This window comes from Lissotriton vulgaris, chromosome 1_1 (assembly GCF_964263255.1).
Source record: "Lissotriton vulgaris chromosome 1_1, aLisVul1.2, whole genome shotgun sequence".
Classification (NCBI taxonomy): Eukaryota; Metazoa; Chordata; class Amphibia; order Caudata; family Salamandridae; genus Lissotriton; species Lissotriton vulgaris.
Window position 1 is genome coordinate 1,613,065,763 of NC_141685.1, and position 21,117 is coordinate 1,613,086,879.

General features: G+C 40.6%; 1 protein-coding gene across 1 annotated transcript in view; it reads right to left on the minus strand.

The window, feature by feature from the left end:
• Nucleotides 1-21,117, minus strand: part of LOC147750897 (guanylyl cyclase-activating protein 1-like) — a 157,616-nt gene that overhangs the window by 88,230 nt on the left and 48,269 nt on the right. The window contains exon 2 of the mRNA XM_086918638.1: nt 12,071-12,220. Coding sequence (XP_086774764.1) covers nt 12,071-12,220 — 150 coding nt within the window. The remainder of the gene's footprint in view (nt 1-12,070; nt 12,221-21,117) is intronic.

Consider the following 21,117-nt stretch of genomic DNA (forward strand, 5'->3'; position numbering starts at 1 on the left):
GAAGCTAGGGCATACAGAGTACATAGGCTGCAGCCCACCGGAGCCAGATGTTGATTTTCAAACAGCATATGCTGGAGTCTGTACTCCATTCATTTTAAATGATCAGATAAGATATACCCCATCAATTACATCTCCAAAGAGACTATTACATTGGCTAGAGAGTTTAGCAGGAATGCGTTATTTTGAAAGCACCAATTCACCTTCTTCTCGAGTCATGCTCTTGAATTGACTCGATTGAAGACAAATAGAGGGTTTAGAGGCCTAAGGGGCTACCTGGTACCCTTGTGATAACCCTGCAGCCCGCATGACAGTGACTTTCCTCTACCATCGTTCTCATCTCTCTCAAACCTCTACTGGAAGGGACACATGAGAACAGTAGACATCCACGTGTCTCCTTCCTTATTTTGGTATACCCTCTTCTACTCCCCCCTTCCCTATAGGCCTGCAAAAAGTCATACAGATTATTAGATTATTAGATTCCTGCATAGTTTACATAAAAATGCTTATCTTCAGAATAAACTGAGAATTAAACATAATCCCATGCAGGGCAGGTATCTGGTAGAGGAGGACTAAAGTTCAGACTACAGACTATTGAACATTTCCGGATTATAAAAGCGAAAATGCCTATTAGTATTTAAAACTAAGGCTGTCGGATGTGCGAAGCAAAGAAAAGTGACATTGCCGACCAGCGACACCATTTTCTCTTCGGGTGCAGTTAAAGCCTACTCAGGGGTTTAAAGTTTGGCAGATTGGTTATTCCATTGCAAACGTGATAGCTATCCTGTCCGCCGTATTGTAAGTGACATAGGATAATACACTTGTAATATTCTGGACAGAACATTCGTCACGCTTGAACACAGTAACCTGTCTGTCAAACTCTAAATCAGGCCCTCAGTCTTTTAGTATCCCTTTAAATTCACCTTTCAAAATATCTAACAAAGTAGTGCTCAGTGAAATAAAATCTTTGACAAATTCTATCATAGATACATTGAATAGTCACGTAAGCCCTAGCAGTAGTACTTCATTAGTTTATTGTTTACATTTCTTAAAATCATGTTCAATAAAAATAGAAGATACAATACCTGAACTGAACAGGTCATTATTTTAAAATCACTGAACTAGTAAATAAAAATCAAATTACACATTTAAAACAGTCTTCCTTAATAAACATACATTTTATCACATCAAATTGTTTTCCCAACAAGCCATTAAAATAAAATTTAGTGACATCCTTAATTGCTTTCATTCCATTCTCTCTGAACAATGATCTTAAAAAAAAAATCTGCATGTCAAGCAATTTAGGACAGATACAGAGAGCATGGTAAATTGTTTCATTAGTTTAATGGCACAAATGACTTAACATCTGAGTTGTTTATTTCTTCCATAAACCCTAGAACTGGACGAGTGGTATAAATTAGACGGAACCTTAATTTTTTTTATCGCAGATGGATCTATTTGTAAATCTAAATAATCCTGCAGTATATGTTTGCAGGAATCTAGGACGTAGCAGGTATTTTTTTTAATCCCAAATATTTGTCAATATCAGCTTCATATTTAGATGAATGAATTACTTGCCAGTTGCTTAATTAACTTTTTACATTGTAGTCTCTTCATATTAACAAGATCAATTAGTGATGGGAGATTATAACTTGGCAACAAGGCTTATACCTGAGAATTAGAAAACATATCTTTAGACCTACTAGTGGTGAAAACAGCAGAATAAACTATGTTGTCAGTGGCTTCAGCAAGACATTTTGAGACAGTATCAAAAAGAAGAAAGTAATACTCTTTGCTAAGTGGTCTGTCAAACATGGTTACTCTACTTAGCAAAGTACGCGCTTTCTTCCTCTACACCGTGGATATGCCAACACGGCAAAACACTCCATAACATAAGTATAAAAAATAAGTCTGATGGGCTTCTAAATGGGGTTAAATGGAAGAGCTAATGAAAACCTGGTGATCAGTCACATTCATATGTGATGTAATATGTCATCTGGAGGTAAATGTCCTCCAGATGCTCATACAGGAACTGAGCAGTGTATCAGTGAACTGTTATTGACTCCTGAGATACTAGGGCCTGTCATTGATAGGCAGGAAGGAATGGTCTGATTGCAGAAAATATGCTTACGTTAGGGCATGTATCCTTCACAACACTGGATTTATCAAATCATTAAGGCTCTAATATGTTATAAACATAATTTGGAAATTAGATGAAGATGATCACTATTTTAGATTATAGTTCTTGAGGTCATAGAAGAAATTCCTTATGCACACAGTCAAAAGGGCCAGCATTTCATGCTAACGAAAAGCTGTGTGATATTTTCATAATACATCGGGGGTCAGTTAAAAAATGTCAAAGGGTGCTGAGCAAGTAGATCTCTGGGGCAAGTCCATAATAGAACAATGTCTCATTTGAAATGTCATCTACAACATTCTTTGATGCCGTATGTACGTTTAAGAACAACTAACTAAAAGGAAACGTTTTCATAAAAGCTAAAACTTCGGGTTAAAAATGACACTCCTAGAATGCTGTAGTTGTTCTACACTTTTGATCAAATGTGAAGGTATTTTAGATTCCAGACCAAATTCTGGGGGCTATTGGATGCATTTAGATGTAGCTACTATTCTTCTTTTAAGTTTCTTAGAGAAGACCAATGCTTCATAACAAACACATACTTATAGTCTAGGCCATATAAACCTAACAATTATCTGAAATGTTGTACATATCATATAAAGGGGATCTTTACTATGATACTGTTTGCACAGTCAAGTAAGTGGCGAATTCGGTATTTATCTAACCCTATCAAATTGGACTCCATGGTGTTCAGAATTTACTAGGTGCGATAAACAGCATCTATTCCCAGTTTTTCCACAGTAATAAGGAGTACCATCCGCAGGCCCCAGTAATGACCAGCCCTTCTCTACCATTGCATTCCAGAGGATGTGACATGTCGAAATTTAACCTGGAGGAGTGGCGTTTATCTCACCCGGTAATTACCAGGTGTGATGAAGTCTCCACAATCTATAATTCCAATCCCTGCACAAACACAGCCTCCCAAGCACATCGCAGAAACAAACTGTTTTGGCATAATGTATGACTGTTGTCTTCAATGGAGCTCCCAACATTCTGTAGCAGGGTTTCCGTTCTCCCACAGAACTGTGCACAGAGATCAGGAACCTCTGTGAATTAGGGTGACCCAAAACCCACCTTAGTATCCAAAATCCCCTTACCGAACTAGCTACAGTGTCTCATTGGTCATAACAAACTCCCAATGACTTAGACAAACCAGAACATGAACTTGGGTTACCTCAGGTATCGTGGAACACATGAACACTCTTTCGCTCTGTAATCATTTCAAACCACAACGGGGAGTAAAAGAACACACGTGCAAGTTTGAAATATTTATTTTTCAATGCAAGGTTCTCAAACGCAGTATCTTATATAATACCAGAATACATATTATAAAAATCAGAGTTATCAGCATAGTCACTAATCCATAGTAAGCGAACGGTGATAGCATATTATAATGCAAAAATCTATAGAAATCTGTATCACCTATATTTCGCGCACCCTATTTAGAATACTATATGATATCTAAGAAGGTCTCATTTGGGTTTTAGCAGGGCGGGCCCATGCCTCTAAATGTCAGTAGGAGAAGATCACATCATCAGCTACCAGCTCTCTGCATGCGAAGCACCATCAAGTGTGTTTTTGCATTCTCAGTAACTCTATCTTAAACCCGCTTAGAGCCCAATGTTGGCAGCAACTTTATTTGTGTTATGTCTAAAGTGGTGCGAGGATAAGGCCTCCCAGCAACCTTGTGTTAGGTTATTCTTAGAGGGGTCAGCTCTCAGTGTGCAGACAGTGTACCAAGTGTACCAAGCACAACTGATATCAGAGCAATAACATATTATTCTCAAATAAATCACATCTTTCGTCTAGGTTGAAAGCTACAATAACAATTATGTGTCGTGTGCAAACTGAAGCCGAAGGAAAATATGTCGTTTAAACATTTAATAAACTCATGCTAAATTAACACAATATATAGAAAAGCATTAACTATATGACAATTCCATTGTTCAGTCAATGTGAGGCAACAAGGATCAATAAGGATTTAAAGAAAACACATAACAAGAAGAAACAATTTGTAAAGGACATTATTCAGTATTACGGGCAATTATTCACAAGTAGCTTTATATCTTGCTGAATTAACATCGACCTAGTGTAGTGAACAGGGAAGTTGTTGCACCTCAGGGGCGCATTATTAGTTCAGAAACCTTCCACTGTGTATTAAACAATAAATGTAATATGAAATCTATGTTGAAGTGAACGTAAAAGGAATAGCTGATGACTGGGGGCTTACAACGATCATTGAAGAGTAGGACGTTGTAGGATTGTTGTGACACACGCTTAGAGATAGACACCAATGCATGAAATGCGGTGACTGCTAGCAGGCATCCGACAAAGGTGTATCCTGGAAGGCTATTCAACACCATTAACAATATGTCTGTCTACAGGTGGGAGTAAGAATGTTATTGGATCCCAGACTTTCGTGTTATGCTTTCCCTCTGGGTGATTCCATATCATGAGTTTCTGTCAAGGAGTGCTGATGCACTTTGAAATGAGGAAATATGTAGCGCACTTACACATCAACATTTAACACAAACCAAACCTACAATGACAGGTTCCCTCAAAGGATTGAACAGACAACTTTTTAAAGAAATTTAAATTAGAACACTTTTTGGCTAGGTGTTTTTTCAGTTGAGGTGAAGAAATAAATACCAGTTAATGGTCTGGCATGAGGCACATTCTTGGCAATTTACTGGCACGTTCCATGTCCCACAGCACACACTTTACTGACTGCACATACTTCAGACTTTCTTAATTATATGTTACAGCGAGCACAGGTGCACAAAAACAAACATTATGCTTAAACTGATCACATCTCCTAAAAGTCTCGAGGGTCTCGTGGCTTTAATGACAGTGAGTAGAATGGATGAGTAGATGGATTGATAACCAAGGCACATTATCTGTTATGCTAACCAGGATGCAAATGTGTATCATTCTGCTATCACCTGACTTAAGAAGATGTTTTGTACATCGAGCACTTGAATACTCGGGAAGTTTTGTAGGTACTGAGTGGCCAGATTGCCCACATAGTGACACCTAAAGCAAATGCACTGCTGTCATCAATCCGTTTTGCAGAAAGTGGATTTTAGGGTCACCTTTAAGAAAGGTAGTAAGTGATTTAGGCGACATTATCATCATCATCATCATCTTGATTAGTTCTAGGAATGATCCTAGGGTACTCCGGGTTATGTTACTTGTGCTGCTTGCGCAACTCACTAGTAGGCGGGAGCATTGGAGAAATGCTAAATTCTATTATATAAGATTATGCGATAATCCCATCTACATAACTGCCTGCATGACTCACTTTCATAGTATATCCTAGCTCAAGAGATGAGGCCTGCTGTCTATAAATAACTGACAGCTACATGGATATAAGTCCTCAGCAAAGGATGAAAAATCTTACACAGCAAGGATCAGGTTGTTTTTACAGACGTCCAATAGCTTGTTGCCTTACTTTCATGGTTAGTGAATTTGAAAACAGTTTTTTTCCACTTAGTTATCTTTGTACTTGGTTCAAGGCATAGGGTGTTTGTAGGTTATTTTGTCTTAGGTTGATTTAGGTACATTTACAGTTGGCAAATTTTGAGGACTACCACAAATAATATTGAGCGGTTTGTGGTGTTTGGTGATGATAGTTTTGCTGTGCCCTCAAATTTCGGTGACATGTCTGCTGTTGGTCATTTTGAGTGGGATCTGACCATTAGTGTTCTTCTGTGGTGTAGTATTATTGGTATAGCACATCGTTTTTTTGGCTGCACATTAAATAGTTTGGAGTCATTGGGCAGCCATAATTTATGCTTAAGGTTGCCTTAACTTCTTAGTGGAATGTTTAGCTTTCAATTGATCATTTGAATTCTTTTTTTGCTGATGAAAATTCATGTTCGTGGAATAGTAGGTGGGGGTGTGGTGTTGTCTTTTACTCTCTTATGTACTATGTAAAGTATGTTGACTTGTTTCCTCTAGTTCAGTGGTGCTTAAAATGGGTGGGCTGAATGTTTAGCAGGCCGAATATGGTGAACTCCGTGTTACTTTCGTAATGCGGAGTCCCAGCCAAATTTCGCCAATTTCCATGTGGATGATTTTTTTCCTGCAAGGCTCCAGAAATGTGAGCTGGCAAGCAAGCACAAGCGAGATTTGGCATCCCCTAGTGCAATTTTCGAACGGAGGTGGTTTTGGGCGGTTGCGGTCAGAGGTCTGCTTCTCATACAGATTTGCTGACACTCAAGTACATTTTCTCATCGAGTGGCAGCTAAATCAACTCGAATGGTGACACGCTCTTTCACACAACATGGTGCCATTTACACCGATTTTTCAGCGTGGTTCGCGCCAAAGATGCTAATTTGCAGCACAGGCAGCGCAAGAGTAATATTTTCTGCCCACTCGCAGAACTCTGTGAAATCTTGCAGAGTTTTCATGTAACTCCATGTAATTCCATGGAGCAAAACACAATGAGTTCCGTCCACCCCTAGTTTTTAAACTGTGGTCCAGGCCCCCTGGGAGGGGGGTCTGCGAAGCCTACTCAGGGGTCCAAGAATGCTTAGGAAATAAAATAAAGTTAACAGATTATTAAATAAAGAAGCACATTTTTATTTTTATTTTGCTGAAGAAGCAAAGTTTAGATTTAAAATTTAGAGTTGAAATTTTTAAAACATTCTGTGAGTGTGTAGGAATTTGAAATTGAAGGCTAAAATTAAGATAGTATCCTTAGGTTGATTCACGGGAGCAGTGTAAGTGGATCCAACAGAATATGGCATAGATGATGAGTGGCCTAAATTGAATTTAGATAAGCTCCAACCTTCCCATTAGACTTAAATTTCAGATTTTTTATAATAATTGTTTAGGAATTAAATAAACATTTAATCATTTATGTATTTGTTTGAGGAGTGCTTGTTTCTGTATTTTGTGTTTATTGTTTAGCCTTTTAGATGCATGCTCTAAAGAGATTGAAGCATGAAAGCGCTGTGTAGAGCTATGGAGTAGGTTTATGCGCATGCAACAACTACTAATAACAATTTGTAGGACATTGATGGTGTGCATGTTTTTTTAGAAAAGGCTTTAAAGAGATGTGTAGGTGAACAGCAGGGAATGGTATCTGCTGAGTAATATTTGGCATCAGCTTAGCTCTAGTCCAGTAAGGATGAAATTGTCCAAACTACACATTAGCAGTTGTGGCATCTCTTCACCAGAATCATAGGATGGCAGAATCTTATGGCAGGGAATCTTAGGGTTACAGAAGTGACACCACATTTTATTTCATTTGACAATCCCAGGTAACCATGGGAAGCAACATCAGTCAACCCATAACCCTGGTTACATCATTAGGTATGAAGCAACACAGCTTGTGACCATGAGGAAGGTAAACATTATAAAAATACTTTAGGATCTCAGAGAAACAGATTCAAGACAGGTAACACAGTCACAAAGGGATCATAGGAGCTGCAGTTGCATCCTCTAGTCGGACGTATATGACACCCTTGAAATCCTCATTGTGCCAGCAAAGAGAAAAAGCAAGTAGGCTCCTTAGAAAGTGTATTTATATCTTTGGGTTAGGCTTAAGATAGGCTTGATCCAACTTCTTTACTAGTGGTGGTTGAGGTCTTTGGTAAGTTGCCATGCACGGTCTTGCATTTGCAATGGTTGGTGTTTTGACATGGAATTGGTTGGGTGGGTAATGCACAGTGACATTGGCACTGTGTACTCCTTCAGCAAGGCCCTCTGGATTTGTATTTCTGGGTTGGAATGAAATTACGCTGGAAATTGAACTTTACATATTCTGGACCAGTGCTAGTGGTACAATGGATCAGATTCCTGCATTTGTTCTGTTGGATTGAATTTGCTTCATTGGATGATAAAATGTAACACTTAAATGCATTGACTTGCACAGGGGATGGGTGGAAATGGCTCTAGTGGTATAAAGTATGAGATTTACTTTTTATTTGTGACTGACCAATTTTATGATGGCCCTACCCTGCCAACTTGTATGACGTGATGAGAGGTGCACATGTAGTTCTTAAACTTGTGCCTACAGGTTCATGTTTGATGAAATGGATAATTCATTTTTTATTAGGTTCGTTTGGAGCGGGAATACTAACAATAGTTCTGGAAGGGCTAGATACAGGCCATATTTTCAGGATAATTGATGACTATGTTAGTTTGTTCTATTTGCATTAAATTAATGTAAAATTGTATTTCATGGATATCCTAAAAATCAGGTATGAATTCACGACTTCTGGACCTACACTGGGGAAAACTGGGTAAGAGCTTCAATGAACTCTGCCAGCACTGGGGCTGCGGCATCAGGTTGTGTTCTTTGTTAAATGGACTGAAGTAAATCTGGCACAGGTGCTATATCAGGGTGGTATGGGATATGACCGTCCCACAAACGCTTCCCTGGATATGGTGTGATGATCACATTGCACAAGGAGGGGCACATATGTTTGACCCGCACATATTTTTCAAATTAAGAGGTTTGGGTGACAGAATGAGTGCCGGTAGACTGGTCTTTTAGTGTGTATGTCCTGCACTGAGGTCAGGGCCCTACTCATGTGACTGGTCACATCACATGCTGGATACAATTTACAGATATGATAAGAAAGTTAATACTGTACTTTATGTTTTCCTTGGACTCACCATTCAGCCATCCCTTTATCTGTCAAAATGCAGCCCCACTCTAACATTCTAACATCTACGGTCTGCAGGCCTAACCTTCCTTTTAAAGACCGATCGAAACTTGATTCCACTAAATTCAGTTCAGCTCTGACACCCTCCATTCCGACCCTATCAACCGATCTTGTAGCCTGTGCAGATTCAGTTTAAGCCTGGCCTCTGACAGCTGTTAATCTAGTAGCTACTATTAGTGCTAGCTTTAAGAGTGGAAGATGACCCTCGCGCCTTGGTTCTCTCCCGAGGTCCAAATCAGGTAATCTATGCTAGCAGCTTGTGCTCGAATGGCCAGAGATTTTACTACACCCTAAAAAGCAATTATAAAGCACTTTTGGCCATCTTCAAAAAGCCATTTCTTTCCAAACCCATATTTGCTCCCCGTCGAACACCTCTAATGAGGGTTTCCTATTGCTAACGAACTTGACAGTCCTCTCTCATCCTTCATCCCAGTTTCTGTTCAGCGTGCCTTGACCCGTCCCCATTCTTTACTAACAAGATGGGTGAAATGCATATGTAACACACTCCATCTAGCTCATTCCATCTTCCTGCTTATGGATCCCTTGCCCCCGCTCATCTCCGAAAGATTCAGGCCCTGTGCCATGATCCTACTTGATTTCCCTGGAGCCTTTCATACTGTAGACCACTTCACTTACTAGACTGCATTCTACGGGTATCACATCCTTGGAATTAATTTGTCTTACATCTTTTTCACTGAAACAACAAGCTGTTTAGCTCCCTACTTCCACACTTCTTTCTCTCCGCTTGATTCTGTTGTCCCCCTAAGATCTTTACTGGGCTTAAATTATTTAATGATCAGCTTATCCCATGGCTGCAGTTATCATATCCTTTGTTTTTTGTTTTTTCACCTACCTGGGTGACATTTAGTTACTTAATTTTATACAAGTGGATGGCTATAGCTCTGATTCCCCTTCTGTTTTGTGTAGTTCCCTTATAGCATTGTCAATTGTGATGACTACAAATGCTTTAAAACTTAACTCGGAGAAGAGTCAGATCCGAATTTTAGAGACCAACTGTGCACATTTTCATCTTTAGGGCTGCCCTTTGCCTTGGGACGTTTAGGGCAGGGTAAAATCCCAGGGAGACCACTGACCAGCCTTTCTCTTTTACGCCACTTGTGAACAAGCTCACTTAGTCCTGCTTTGCTCACCTTAAATATTATAAGAAGAGTCGTCCTTTTTTTCTATCACAAACAAATGTCTTGTGTTCTATACTGCCTTCTCATCCTGCCTTCACTATGACTAGAACACTGTTGAAACTAAGAAAGTATTAGCTTGCTCGGCTGCAGACTATAGAATGCTCCTATCCGTATTTTACTCAGTTTTCACAAACGTCTTCCTGTCCAAGCATATATTGTTCACAAGACTCTATCTTTCTTCTTGCTTTATGTTGTATATCGGCTCTCATCCACTTCCCAGGCCTGGCGGAAAGTCCCCAAATATCACATTTCCACAGCAGAAGGCAGATTGTTTTTCTACCTTGGTGCCACTCCCTGGAATCCTCTTCCTCTTTATTTTTATCTTCTATCCAATCAGATAGCATTTTGGAAAAAAACCCTGAAAAGCGTTCTTTTCACTGCGTGTCTTAGAAAGTCTCCCCGCACTCTGTCCTGTTTTCAGAGCCAGAACGCCTTTGATAGATTTTATTTATTTATTTAAGTAGCTTATACAGCGCGCAGCTACCCCCGGAGGGGTGTCCCGGCGCTAAAACAGAAACTCAGGAATATAGGGGAGGAACAGGACAATTGTAGGACTAGATTCATGATCTGGAGAACAGCCACGTTTTTAATTTACTACGGAAGAGGGATTCAGACGGGCAAAACCTGAGGTCAAGTGGGAGGCAGTTCCATGGTTTAGCAGTCATTACGCTAAACCCTCTGCCGCCCATTCTGGATCGTCGAAAGCGTGGTACAATCTAGAGACATAAATTGTTAGATCTCAGTGATCTGACTGATTGAGATATTACCACTCGCTTTTTCAGGTATCCTGGCCCAAGGCCATTGATAGCACGAAAGGCGAGGGTGAGAATCTTGAATTGAATGCGGCTTGCAATGGGAAGCCAGTGTAGCTCTTTGCAATAAAAAGCAACCGACTGACGGTAGGGGATATTTCCAATCAGTCTAGCTGCCGCATTCTGCACGATCTGAAGACGATCGATCAAATATTGAGGGGCACCGGCGTACAAGCTGTGCGTTTTATATTCACTCATTCAATTTGTAAGGTTTAGACAGAGAGAGAGACAGACAAACTCAGTCTCTATCCTTTGCAAAAAGTGCAGTGCAGGAATGCAATTTCTAATGCCCTCTTTCCTCAGGAGAGGTTTAATAAAGTGTGAAAGCGGAAGGAAATAAAAAACATAAATACAGCTCATGTAAAGTACTCTGCTTGGAAATGCTATCGGAGGCTTAAGAAGGCATATGGGTAAGCCAGTTGTTCCATACAGGAAAGGAGACTGGCAATTAAAAATGCTTAACGTGAATTAGTGAGGAGAAACCTCTGCTACTGGGATGCTAAAGCTGACAGAATTGCGAGAACCGGACCAATTCACCTCCCAAGTCCAGGTGAGCAGGCAAGTATTCTCTCATCCATTCATTCCTGTAGATGTGAGATTGATAATGAGTGGTTGACTGCATTGATCGTTTCATATAGACTGACTGTGAATAACAAGCAACTCAGACCTGTTTTGTCGGTCAGGTTTTTGGTAGGCCTGTATGAAATTTCAATTATGCTGAAATATTCTGAGTAGTTCCAGTAATTGTGCATTACTCTTTGACACAGAATTACCGGTAATAAAGCGATTATGCCGGCCTGCGTAATTTAGTCTAATTTGGGAGAAAAAATCCTTCGGCACAAGCATATTTAGCGAGCAGCTATTCACGCTACTGTTGCGTTCTGTTGCATTTAGCGCTAAACTCTAAGTGCAAAATGCATTCCTGCCTCCATTTTGGATGTGAGGCTGCCTTTTTTACCGAGATACAAGCTCTAAATGTTGGGAGTTAATTGGGGCAAAATCCTGCCCCAAGAGCGCATTTAGCAAACGCGAGTGGCTGCTACGTGATTATGCTACACAGAATTTTGTGACTTATGCCCACCCCTAGTTATTGGTGTCATGGTTGAAGGATGGCACTGATGGATTGGAGGAATTATCACTACTACTGGTACTGTGTGGAAGTGCTAGTGAGATGGGATGTTGAAATGTTTTTGGGGACAAGTTTAAGGAGGTCACATTGGGACACTTGAACCTTGTTATTGCCATTACCTTAATGATATTGAGCAGCTCATGTCGGTCAATACAGCCGTTTCCATCGACATCGTAAAGCTTGAAATACCACCGCAGCTTCTGTTCAATCTTCCCACGCAGAACAAGGCTGAGGGCAGCCACATACTCCATGAAATCGATATAGCCATCCTACAATACAAGACCAAAATAAAGACTGAGTTATTCCATCAAACACTACTTCAACAGGACGACATCCTAAGCACAAATAACAGTACATAATTACAGTTACCGAGGTCAGGCTAGGACAGCTGCCTCTTGGCTTGTCCTGAATAGGTCCAGGTCAGTTGGCACATGGCATCCTGGGTGTTACTGGAGTCATTTGCGCATGGCATGCTCTATGGGAGTTGGGACAGTTGTCACCTAATGCTCTCTGTATACAGTATGAATAGAGTTCTGGCAGACAACATGGATTTCTTAAGACTAGGGCAGTTCTGTGGTACTCTAGGGCCTCTGGCACATGATATCTTGAGTGAGCCTATGGCACGCGGTACTTGGCACGTCCTAGTCATGATCCTGAAGCCGGGGGCACATCATATCACGAACTACAGCAGTTGGCACATTGCCAGATGTAATCTAAAGCAGTTGATGCATGAACTATCTTGAGGGGGCCTTGGGAAGTTGCCGCATGACATGTCATAAATTGAAGGAGAGCAGATTGTAGATGACATGTCTTGATTGACCCTAATGCTGGTGACACATGAAATGTCATGAAAGGGTCAAGCACATGTTTCCACGTGACATATAGCGCTCGGGACTAGGTTCGGTGGCAGATGATATGTAATGAGTGGCTTTTGGCAAGTGGTACAATGTTGACCCTGCTGTGGGTAACAAATAACATTCATTCAAATTTTAAAATTTAGACTTATAAGTCACTTTTTCCAAAACACCACGCAAGCACTTACAAAATTGTAGTAAAATTAAATGTAGAACAAATCGAAGACAACCATGAGAAGGGGTCAAGATAGAGGTGTAGAATATGAATGATACTGTTTTCGGAGGAGGTCAAATGAATTTGTGGTAGAGATACGGAATAGAACGAAAAAACCAGTCAAACCAATGGTTTAGTAGTCTGGAAAATTAGCATTTGCAATGCAATAGGACTCGCATTTACGCAAGACCTATTGCATTGGAAACGGGAGTGTGGGCGGGAAGGCACGAACGTGAGTGGGGGTTGAGGGGCGAGAAGTCACGGTCTGCAGGAGGGGGCGGGGTGCGAGATAAGGAAGACAATAGTGTTCGGAGTATTACCCATGTAAATTATTGCTGACGCTGCACAGATCTACTTAAAATAATGTGCACTGTCAAGTTTGACCGCACTTTAATGCACTTTATTATAATTCCCTGGCTGATTTGCACAAATTGTTCTCGACTCATATTTTGCACAATGCCATCTATGCTGCTAGTTTTTAGGCCCATCGAACCCCTTTTTTATCATGTTTTTATCCCTGTATTGTGTATTTGTATTGGATGATACTGTATATTTATATGTTTTTATTATTTTACTGTATCTGTTTTGGTGGTGATGAACTGTACTTTTATGGATATTCTTATCCGAATAAAGATTATTCAGATTCAGATTCAGTGTTCGCAGTAAAGGGGCCAGTAGCCATGAAAGGATACAAATGATGACATGCTATCATGAGGAGGGACTAACAAGCCTAAAACCAATTGGAAGGCAGCATTTAGGACCTAGGCCAATGGAAACGATGAGCGGAGAGTGAGTGGAGCTTCCATGAAGCTTCCAAACTATACTGAATATTGCATGCCTCACAAAGGGAGCAGCGCATGCGCTGCAATGCTAGGCTCGACCTAAAAATGGGAACCGGAGTTTGGGCTCGAGGAGGGTGTGAGGACAAGATGAAGTTGGCAGGCAAAACACAGTGATAGATGGTGAAGAGAGAAGCCGTGGAGGAGCAAGGCAGCAATTTTAGTTCAAGAGCTTCCTCTGAAAGTGAACCACGAACCACATCATAAAGGATAATAAGACGGCTGCTGCTGGATAAAAGACTCACTGAAGAGGAGCAACGGACCAGGCAGGGGGGCGAAGAAAGGAAGAGGAATAATAGTTTAGAGGAAAAAATTCGAGGGTGAGATTAAGTCATTTCCCCATCATGAAAGCCCAAAAAGCAGGGATCTTGATAATATTATAACGTTTGAACAGGGGGTGCAAGCAATAGTAGAGATGGATTTTTATAACGAGAGAACCTGACTGTGAAAGTTGGAAGAAACTGAAGAGACAGGCGACAGAAAGTACAATCTGGAAGATTACAAGCCAGCAGGGAGAGTGTTGGACAGAACAGAAGCACACAATGCACATGCACACCATGTCCTACCACTAGGACGAACACGCTGCTGCCTCCTGAACTGCTTGACTCGAATGCTAAACTATTATTAGTTCATTGACATATTTCAGGCAACATAAATATTTTGCAACTGTGGCTAGACAGACACACTTCAACTACTCAGTGTTCTCCCAAAGGTGAGAGATATCTGCATCTGGCATGGAGGAATACGTGGCAAAAGCCTATCGAGATATCAGGTTAACAAAACAAATTAACTTTTGGAGTTCACAGGTGAAATAACAGTCTCGCGAAATCATTCTTAAGTTACAAAGTTAAGTGAAAGACATCATTTAGCAACCACTGTTGTGTTTTTAAATATGACTTTCAATCCAGAGTATTTAGCGCTTGGAAGCAGAAGCAGATCTGCATATAGTTTCCTCCGACACAGGTAGCAGCAAGGAGGGATTCTGGGCACAGTAAGTGATGGCAAGGTTGGCATAGCTATGGTCCCACCAGAGTTTTCAACTGTGATCTCCCTGCCACACTGAGATTCCTGTAACTGCCTTTCATCAACTTATGTTCTACTGCATGTTTCTTATTTGTATATAGGTTCTTATATAGCGCTTCTGTACCCATAGGGTGTCAGAGCGTTTACAAAGCAACAACTGTGCCCAAGGAGTCTCAGGTGTACAAAGAGCGTTATGCGTTATAAGACAGTTCAACTAATCAAAAAAACGACTTTAGAGCAAGAAGGGAGATGTATGAGAGGGATGGAGGATTAGTTTTCATAAGGACCACCGGAGCGATGGGAGGAAGAGGTAATGATTATAATTATTTACCGTAGTTACACTCTTCCCTGTTTTGATCATTCCTTGCTTGCCTCTCTCCCAGGAGAGGTTTCCAGCCCGATTGTGATGGGAGAAAAAATGAAAACGTTTTGTACTTAAGGATTTGCATAATGGACTGCATATGTTCATAGACGATTGTGAAATGCTGGAATGCGTTGGTGACTATGTTTCTCTAGCAATTGTAGCCTGCCAAAGCTTCATAATGATCAGAACAGACAAGAGTGCGAAGAGGAAACATGAGTTATCTATAGGCCAGACACCAGCCATTGTAGTTGTTTTTGTTTGTGAATTTCTCCAAAACTGAATTTTTTGGGATCGCCAAAGGTTAGGTTGTTTTTTTATGCATGTCCCCTGTTGTGTGCGATGATTCAGTGTTATGGTTGTGTTTGCAAATGTCACCTGTACACCTAGTAGTTACTTACCTGTTTAAATACATTTCCTTAGCTGCAAGTTAGTGCAGTGTTTGTCATCGTTTTGTGTTTGTATGAGTCGGTATTTAAGAGTCGGTAAATCGGATTTACCTACATCTGGCCCTTAGTGCTTTGTATTTTTAGGGCAGGGCCTGCGATTATAGATGCTACTAGTGTGTTCATATCACCTGCACAGTTTTTACGTATACAGTCAGTTCTTGTGAATGTATATGCTTACCTTGTACCTCCGGAGCAGGGCCAGTGCTCGTGGGTGTTTTGTGTGTGCATGCTATTAGCACATTTCATAGTTGTACAGTCTTTTCTTGAGCGTTTATAAGCATGTTGGGTACTTGTAGTGCGCAGTGTTTCAGATTCTTCTACGTGGTCAACTCCACTGCCCCCTGAATATGGGTACCATGTGTTCACAAAACACATTTTAGCATGCATCATGCGTTCACACAGTATATTTAAATTCTACTCTCGTTTCTTTACACTATGCAATTTGACTTTGATCCCATATGTTTTCAAAGTATGTTCCAACATGAAACTCAGGCGCTTACACACTGTGGACTACCATGGATCCCGTTTGCTTTCCGGGCGTGTATGAGTATGGATTCTGGGTATTTACAAGTATGTATTTACATGGATCCCATCTGCTTACTAATTTAGTTTTAACATGAATACCATTTTTTATTAAAAACAATACTTTAACGCAGATTCTTGAGTTTCCAAAGTACATTTTGTACCATGGAGCCCATGTTCTTAGCCACTATATTTTAAACTATCTTTACAAAGTTGTTATACCGTGTGTCTTCTTTGTTTACAAATTATGGTTCAACATGGATGCCATGTGCTTACAAAGTTTAATTTATCATGGATCACTTGTTTACATAGTATGTTTTCACAAGGATGCAGATTGTTTACAAAGTAAGTTTTAACGAGGATCTCGTGTGGTAAAGTATAGATTAACATTCATCCATGTTTTAACAAAGTATGTAGTCCAGTGATTACCAAGTATATTTTATCTCGGCCCTGTGTGTTTACAAAGTATGTTTATCCTTCTTTGGAGCTAAATTTGAGCATTTTTTCCTTCTTGGGAAGTTTTCCATGCATGTCCCGTGTTTATAGTCACATATGCAGTTATAGATTCTCCAATAGCTGCCCTGTCTCTGCAGGACACTGCTTATCTCATTTTAATGCAACCCATGAAAGCAGCACAGCTGCAAGCGCCGCTGTATCTTGAGTACTAAAACACCTGGGTGCGTAACATTACTATCCTTGACCCCTGACAAATGCTAAACAACATACAGAGTATGACAGTAGGAATGTGTACACTAGTGCGAATAACAGGGAGAGGTGCCCGAGATTGAGTACACTCACAATCCTCATAGTAAATGAAGATGCCAAGAGGAGACGAAAACTGTGGTACAACCACCAGAACATCCCTATAGGAGAACCTTAACCACAAGCCAGCCTCAACCACACACCCAAAGACATTTTACAGCCATTTTAAATGAATGGACTGTACCATATTTTTGTTATCTCCGGTGTTTTAGCCTTTAGCAACTACACACTCTTAAACTGCAACTTTATGGAATGGGTATGTGCAAAATTGGCACTGAACCCGGGCAAGTCACGCTGATCCAAGATGCAAAGACAAACAGCTGAGGGTCATTCCAGCTTATGAAGCCCTAGCCAAGGCTAATGAAAAGTTAGCCTTCTGGCAGTGATTTATTCGTTTATAGAATGCACAATTGCCCACATGGGCGTCCCATTGCTATCTAACAGGCTATCCGCTAATCACTGCTTACTGTATAAATAGCCAAGTCTTAAGTTTTTTTTAAACTTTTGAGCTTGGCAAATCTCACTTCGAGTGATAATGAATTTCATGCTTTGCCTACCTGGTAAGTGAATTATCTGCCACCCTGCCAAGTATTTCTTTTGGGGGGGGATCTAAAGAAGAAAAGCTGAGGATGATACTATGCTAAGGGAAAAGTAACATTTAAAGATTAGTTGGATAAAATAAGGGCCAACGCCGTGCAACACTCTAAAACAAATACAAAGGCGTTTGGAAAGAATGCACATGTCTATAGGGAGCCAATGCAGAATCCACAGGTAATCTGAGATTGAGACATGTTGTGGTAATTTAAGAAGCAGTTGTGCTGCCCTGGTCTTTATCTCTCGAAGATGTTGAATTAAATATGCAGAGAGACCGTGATAACGAGCATTGGATTAGTAAAGTCAGGCTCCAATCACAGTTGAATGAAAGGATAATGTTCTGATTTGTGAAGAAATATTGGAAGAGCATCTCCTCTACCATCCAGTAACACATACATGAGAGCTAAAATTCCTTGATCAAATCAGCCAGAATGATCACATAGAGATCAAACAGAGTATGATTTAAGAAGAACCCTTGAGGGATTCGCATAGCAGGGTCTTGGATGAAGATCTGAAGGGCAGCAAAAAAGACTCACAAGGCTATTAACTCCATTCTACATTACTTTGGTACAGAAGGGAAGCAAGGAGATGGGATGATAGTGTTGTGATATTAATTACAGATTTCTCAGACAAAGTCTTGAAGATGCGTTTATTTTATCAGAGGTAAGTCAAGACATGGCCAGCGCCAGGCACAGTCAGCAACCGAACTGCAGTATTCAAAATCATAGAATCTGTATATGTCAGACAGGCTCCTCACATGAACATTCCCCCACCTGTCATAGGCTACATAAACCCAAGCTCATTACAACACACTCCCCTCCCTTCCCAACAAAACACAATGAATGAATTTACAACTGAAAAATAAACGAAGACACAAACAAATAGATTACGTAACTGCATGAAAGAGATAACACCACCCCTCTGACAAAAACCCCAAGATAACTTACTACAACTAAAATCTCACCTAAAAATACGTCCCACCCATAGTATGCCAAAACATAATTTCCCAAAAAAGCATGAGGTATCCGAGGCCTGCTCACCCTATGGACCGAACCCCACCAGCATCACCATCACCCCTCTCAGGAACCTAATCACACCTACTCCTTTGTTCGTTTTGAAACTCCTTATTTCCCATAAGGAGACATGGTGATGGTGAACAATTTTTTTCACAATTTTTTTCACCAACGGTTTTTACTTCAACCTCACCCTGTCGTTGATGTAAGGCAACCTCCTCAGATTCCATGTCTGTCCGTTCTCTAATTTACCCCAACTTCCTCCAACCACCCTCACTTTATAAGGCCCCCTGAATTTTGACAAGCCTTTGCCAATGCAACCAGGTTTAACCTTGACCCACATCCGAATATCAATGAAACGTCTTTGCTAGCTCCTCACAGTCAAATTCTTAGGACAGTCCTCGCACATCCATGAAGGCACTAACTTGGTGCCTGCCTATCTACCACGCATCATTTGAAACGGGACTTCTCGTGCTAGTATTGACCGTGGTGCGGTACTAGGGATCGCAGAATTTGTTAAAGAAACAATGCACTCAGGGGCGGTGGATGACATTTGAAAGTGGTGCGGCGCAAAGTGAATTGCATACAGCACCGTAGCGAGCGAGCGCAGCGAGCGAGCCTGAACCCCAAAAGGGGGGTTTGTGGGGGTTACCCCCCCAAGAAAAATTTGAAAAAAAGAAGAAAAATCGTGCATTTTTAATGAAATGAATTGATAGGCATGTGGACAAAAATTCAAGCCATGGGCCCTTTACTGGCAGCAGTCTTTCTTCACTTGTAAACATCAGCACTTAAGTCTGTAACACAGAAGCACATGGAATGCATAGCTCTCCCATGACTTTAGGTGAGGGCTTGCTGATTCATTGCTGGTTGCTGCTCACAACTAATCTCGGAAAATTCACTAAGATATTTTAATACCATCCCTTCAACATTTTCATTACACTGACAATCAAATCACACTATGAATTAGGAAATATATGATGCCATATGTTGCCATAAGGTAAAAAAAGAATACATAATCTCTTCCAACATCCACAAACATGTCTGCTTTGCTTGACAACCTCTGTGCGTTCAACATGCACAAAAAACAGCTCTGCTAAGAAGCAATGCAATATTCAAGAAGATTAGTGTCAACTCTCACTTGTGACACACTACAGTGCAAGTCACCCAGGCCACCATGACTACCCTATAAAGACACACTAGTGCACAAGCAGACTAACTTGGTTCAAAAGCACTACATTATTATCCCAGGTTAGTGCAGACACTCACCTCTGGCTCAAATCCACCCAGCAATCATGATGGTCTCATACACAAACACGGTAGGTACAGAAATGTCACTATCTACTTCTACAACCATGATGATTCAGGACAATGATCACTCTCTGCTGACCTTCAATTATATTTGTCCAATCCTAAAAAAGTGAATACTAACCACAGTGAAAATCCCCTCAGCCCAAAAAAAGCTGCCACCCCCAGATGACACCCACCCTGTACGATTTCTTCCCCTCGAGCCACTAGACCCCAAACCCCACAATCGGGGTTGTGTCACTTTCGCATATTCTATATGCCTCTCCTCTCGATAATAAACAGAGGGATCTACACATGAGGACAATCCATTTGGACCTCGGTTGCGCATAGGGGGTGCAAAAAAAAAATGCGTGTTCATCACTTTCGGAGGGGGTTTGGCAGCACGGACAACACTCTCAGAGTCCTGGTTCAGATTCCTGGTTTGAATGAGTAGATTCTTTGAGTTTTAGAGAGCTGGTGGAATTATGAGGAAACAGAGGACAAAAAATGTGTCAGAGGTGGACAAATTATCCATCCATGGAAGCCAAACTATACAGCCTTACGCAACATATTCTGTGGTCTGTTATGGCACTAATTTGACATTTTAAGACACGAGAGTACAAAATGTTTTGTATTGCTATAGAAAATCTAAAGAGATCACAAAAAAGAAAGCTATACACATTGTGCAAATCTTATTCAAAGTAATAATTAGCAACAAATAATAAAACTCACTTAGATCCTTTCATTAACACAGTCCTTTCTACCTCTCAGAATAATATAGTTTGTATGAAACTTACAATGGTGCGTTCAATCGAAAATAAGTCACATATTGCAATAAAAGATGTGCCTCTTTTATTCCCCAACACCATGTTATGTTTTCAAACGTGTCCTGTGTTTTGGGTTTACCCTGGGTTCACCCTCTATGGTCTCTGGAAGACACTATTTTCATTCAAAAACAGTCTTGCTGCACTGGACTAAACATTACACATGTATGTGTCTCACAAGGAGGAACTGTGTGGTAGAGCAGTCACATATGTGGGTTTCTTCTAAACTCTGAGTGCTCCTTTACATAATCACTGCTTCCAGAACAGTGTCTGTGGTGTAATGAAAACAATTTTTCGGCAAAGAAGGAATCATCCTTTCCACCAAATTTGAATTACATCAAACATGTAAGGATTTTTTCCGACTAAACCCTTTCCCTCAGTCCATCAATTGGGGCATTAATATTACCTGGGCTAAGTTGTCACCTCT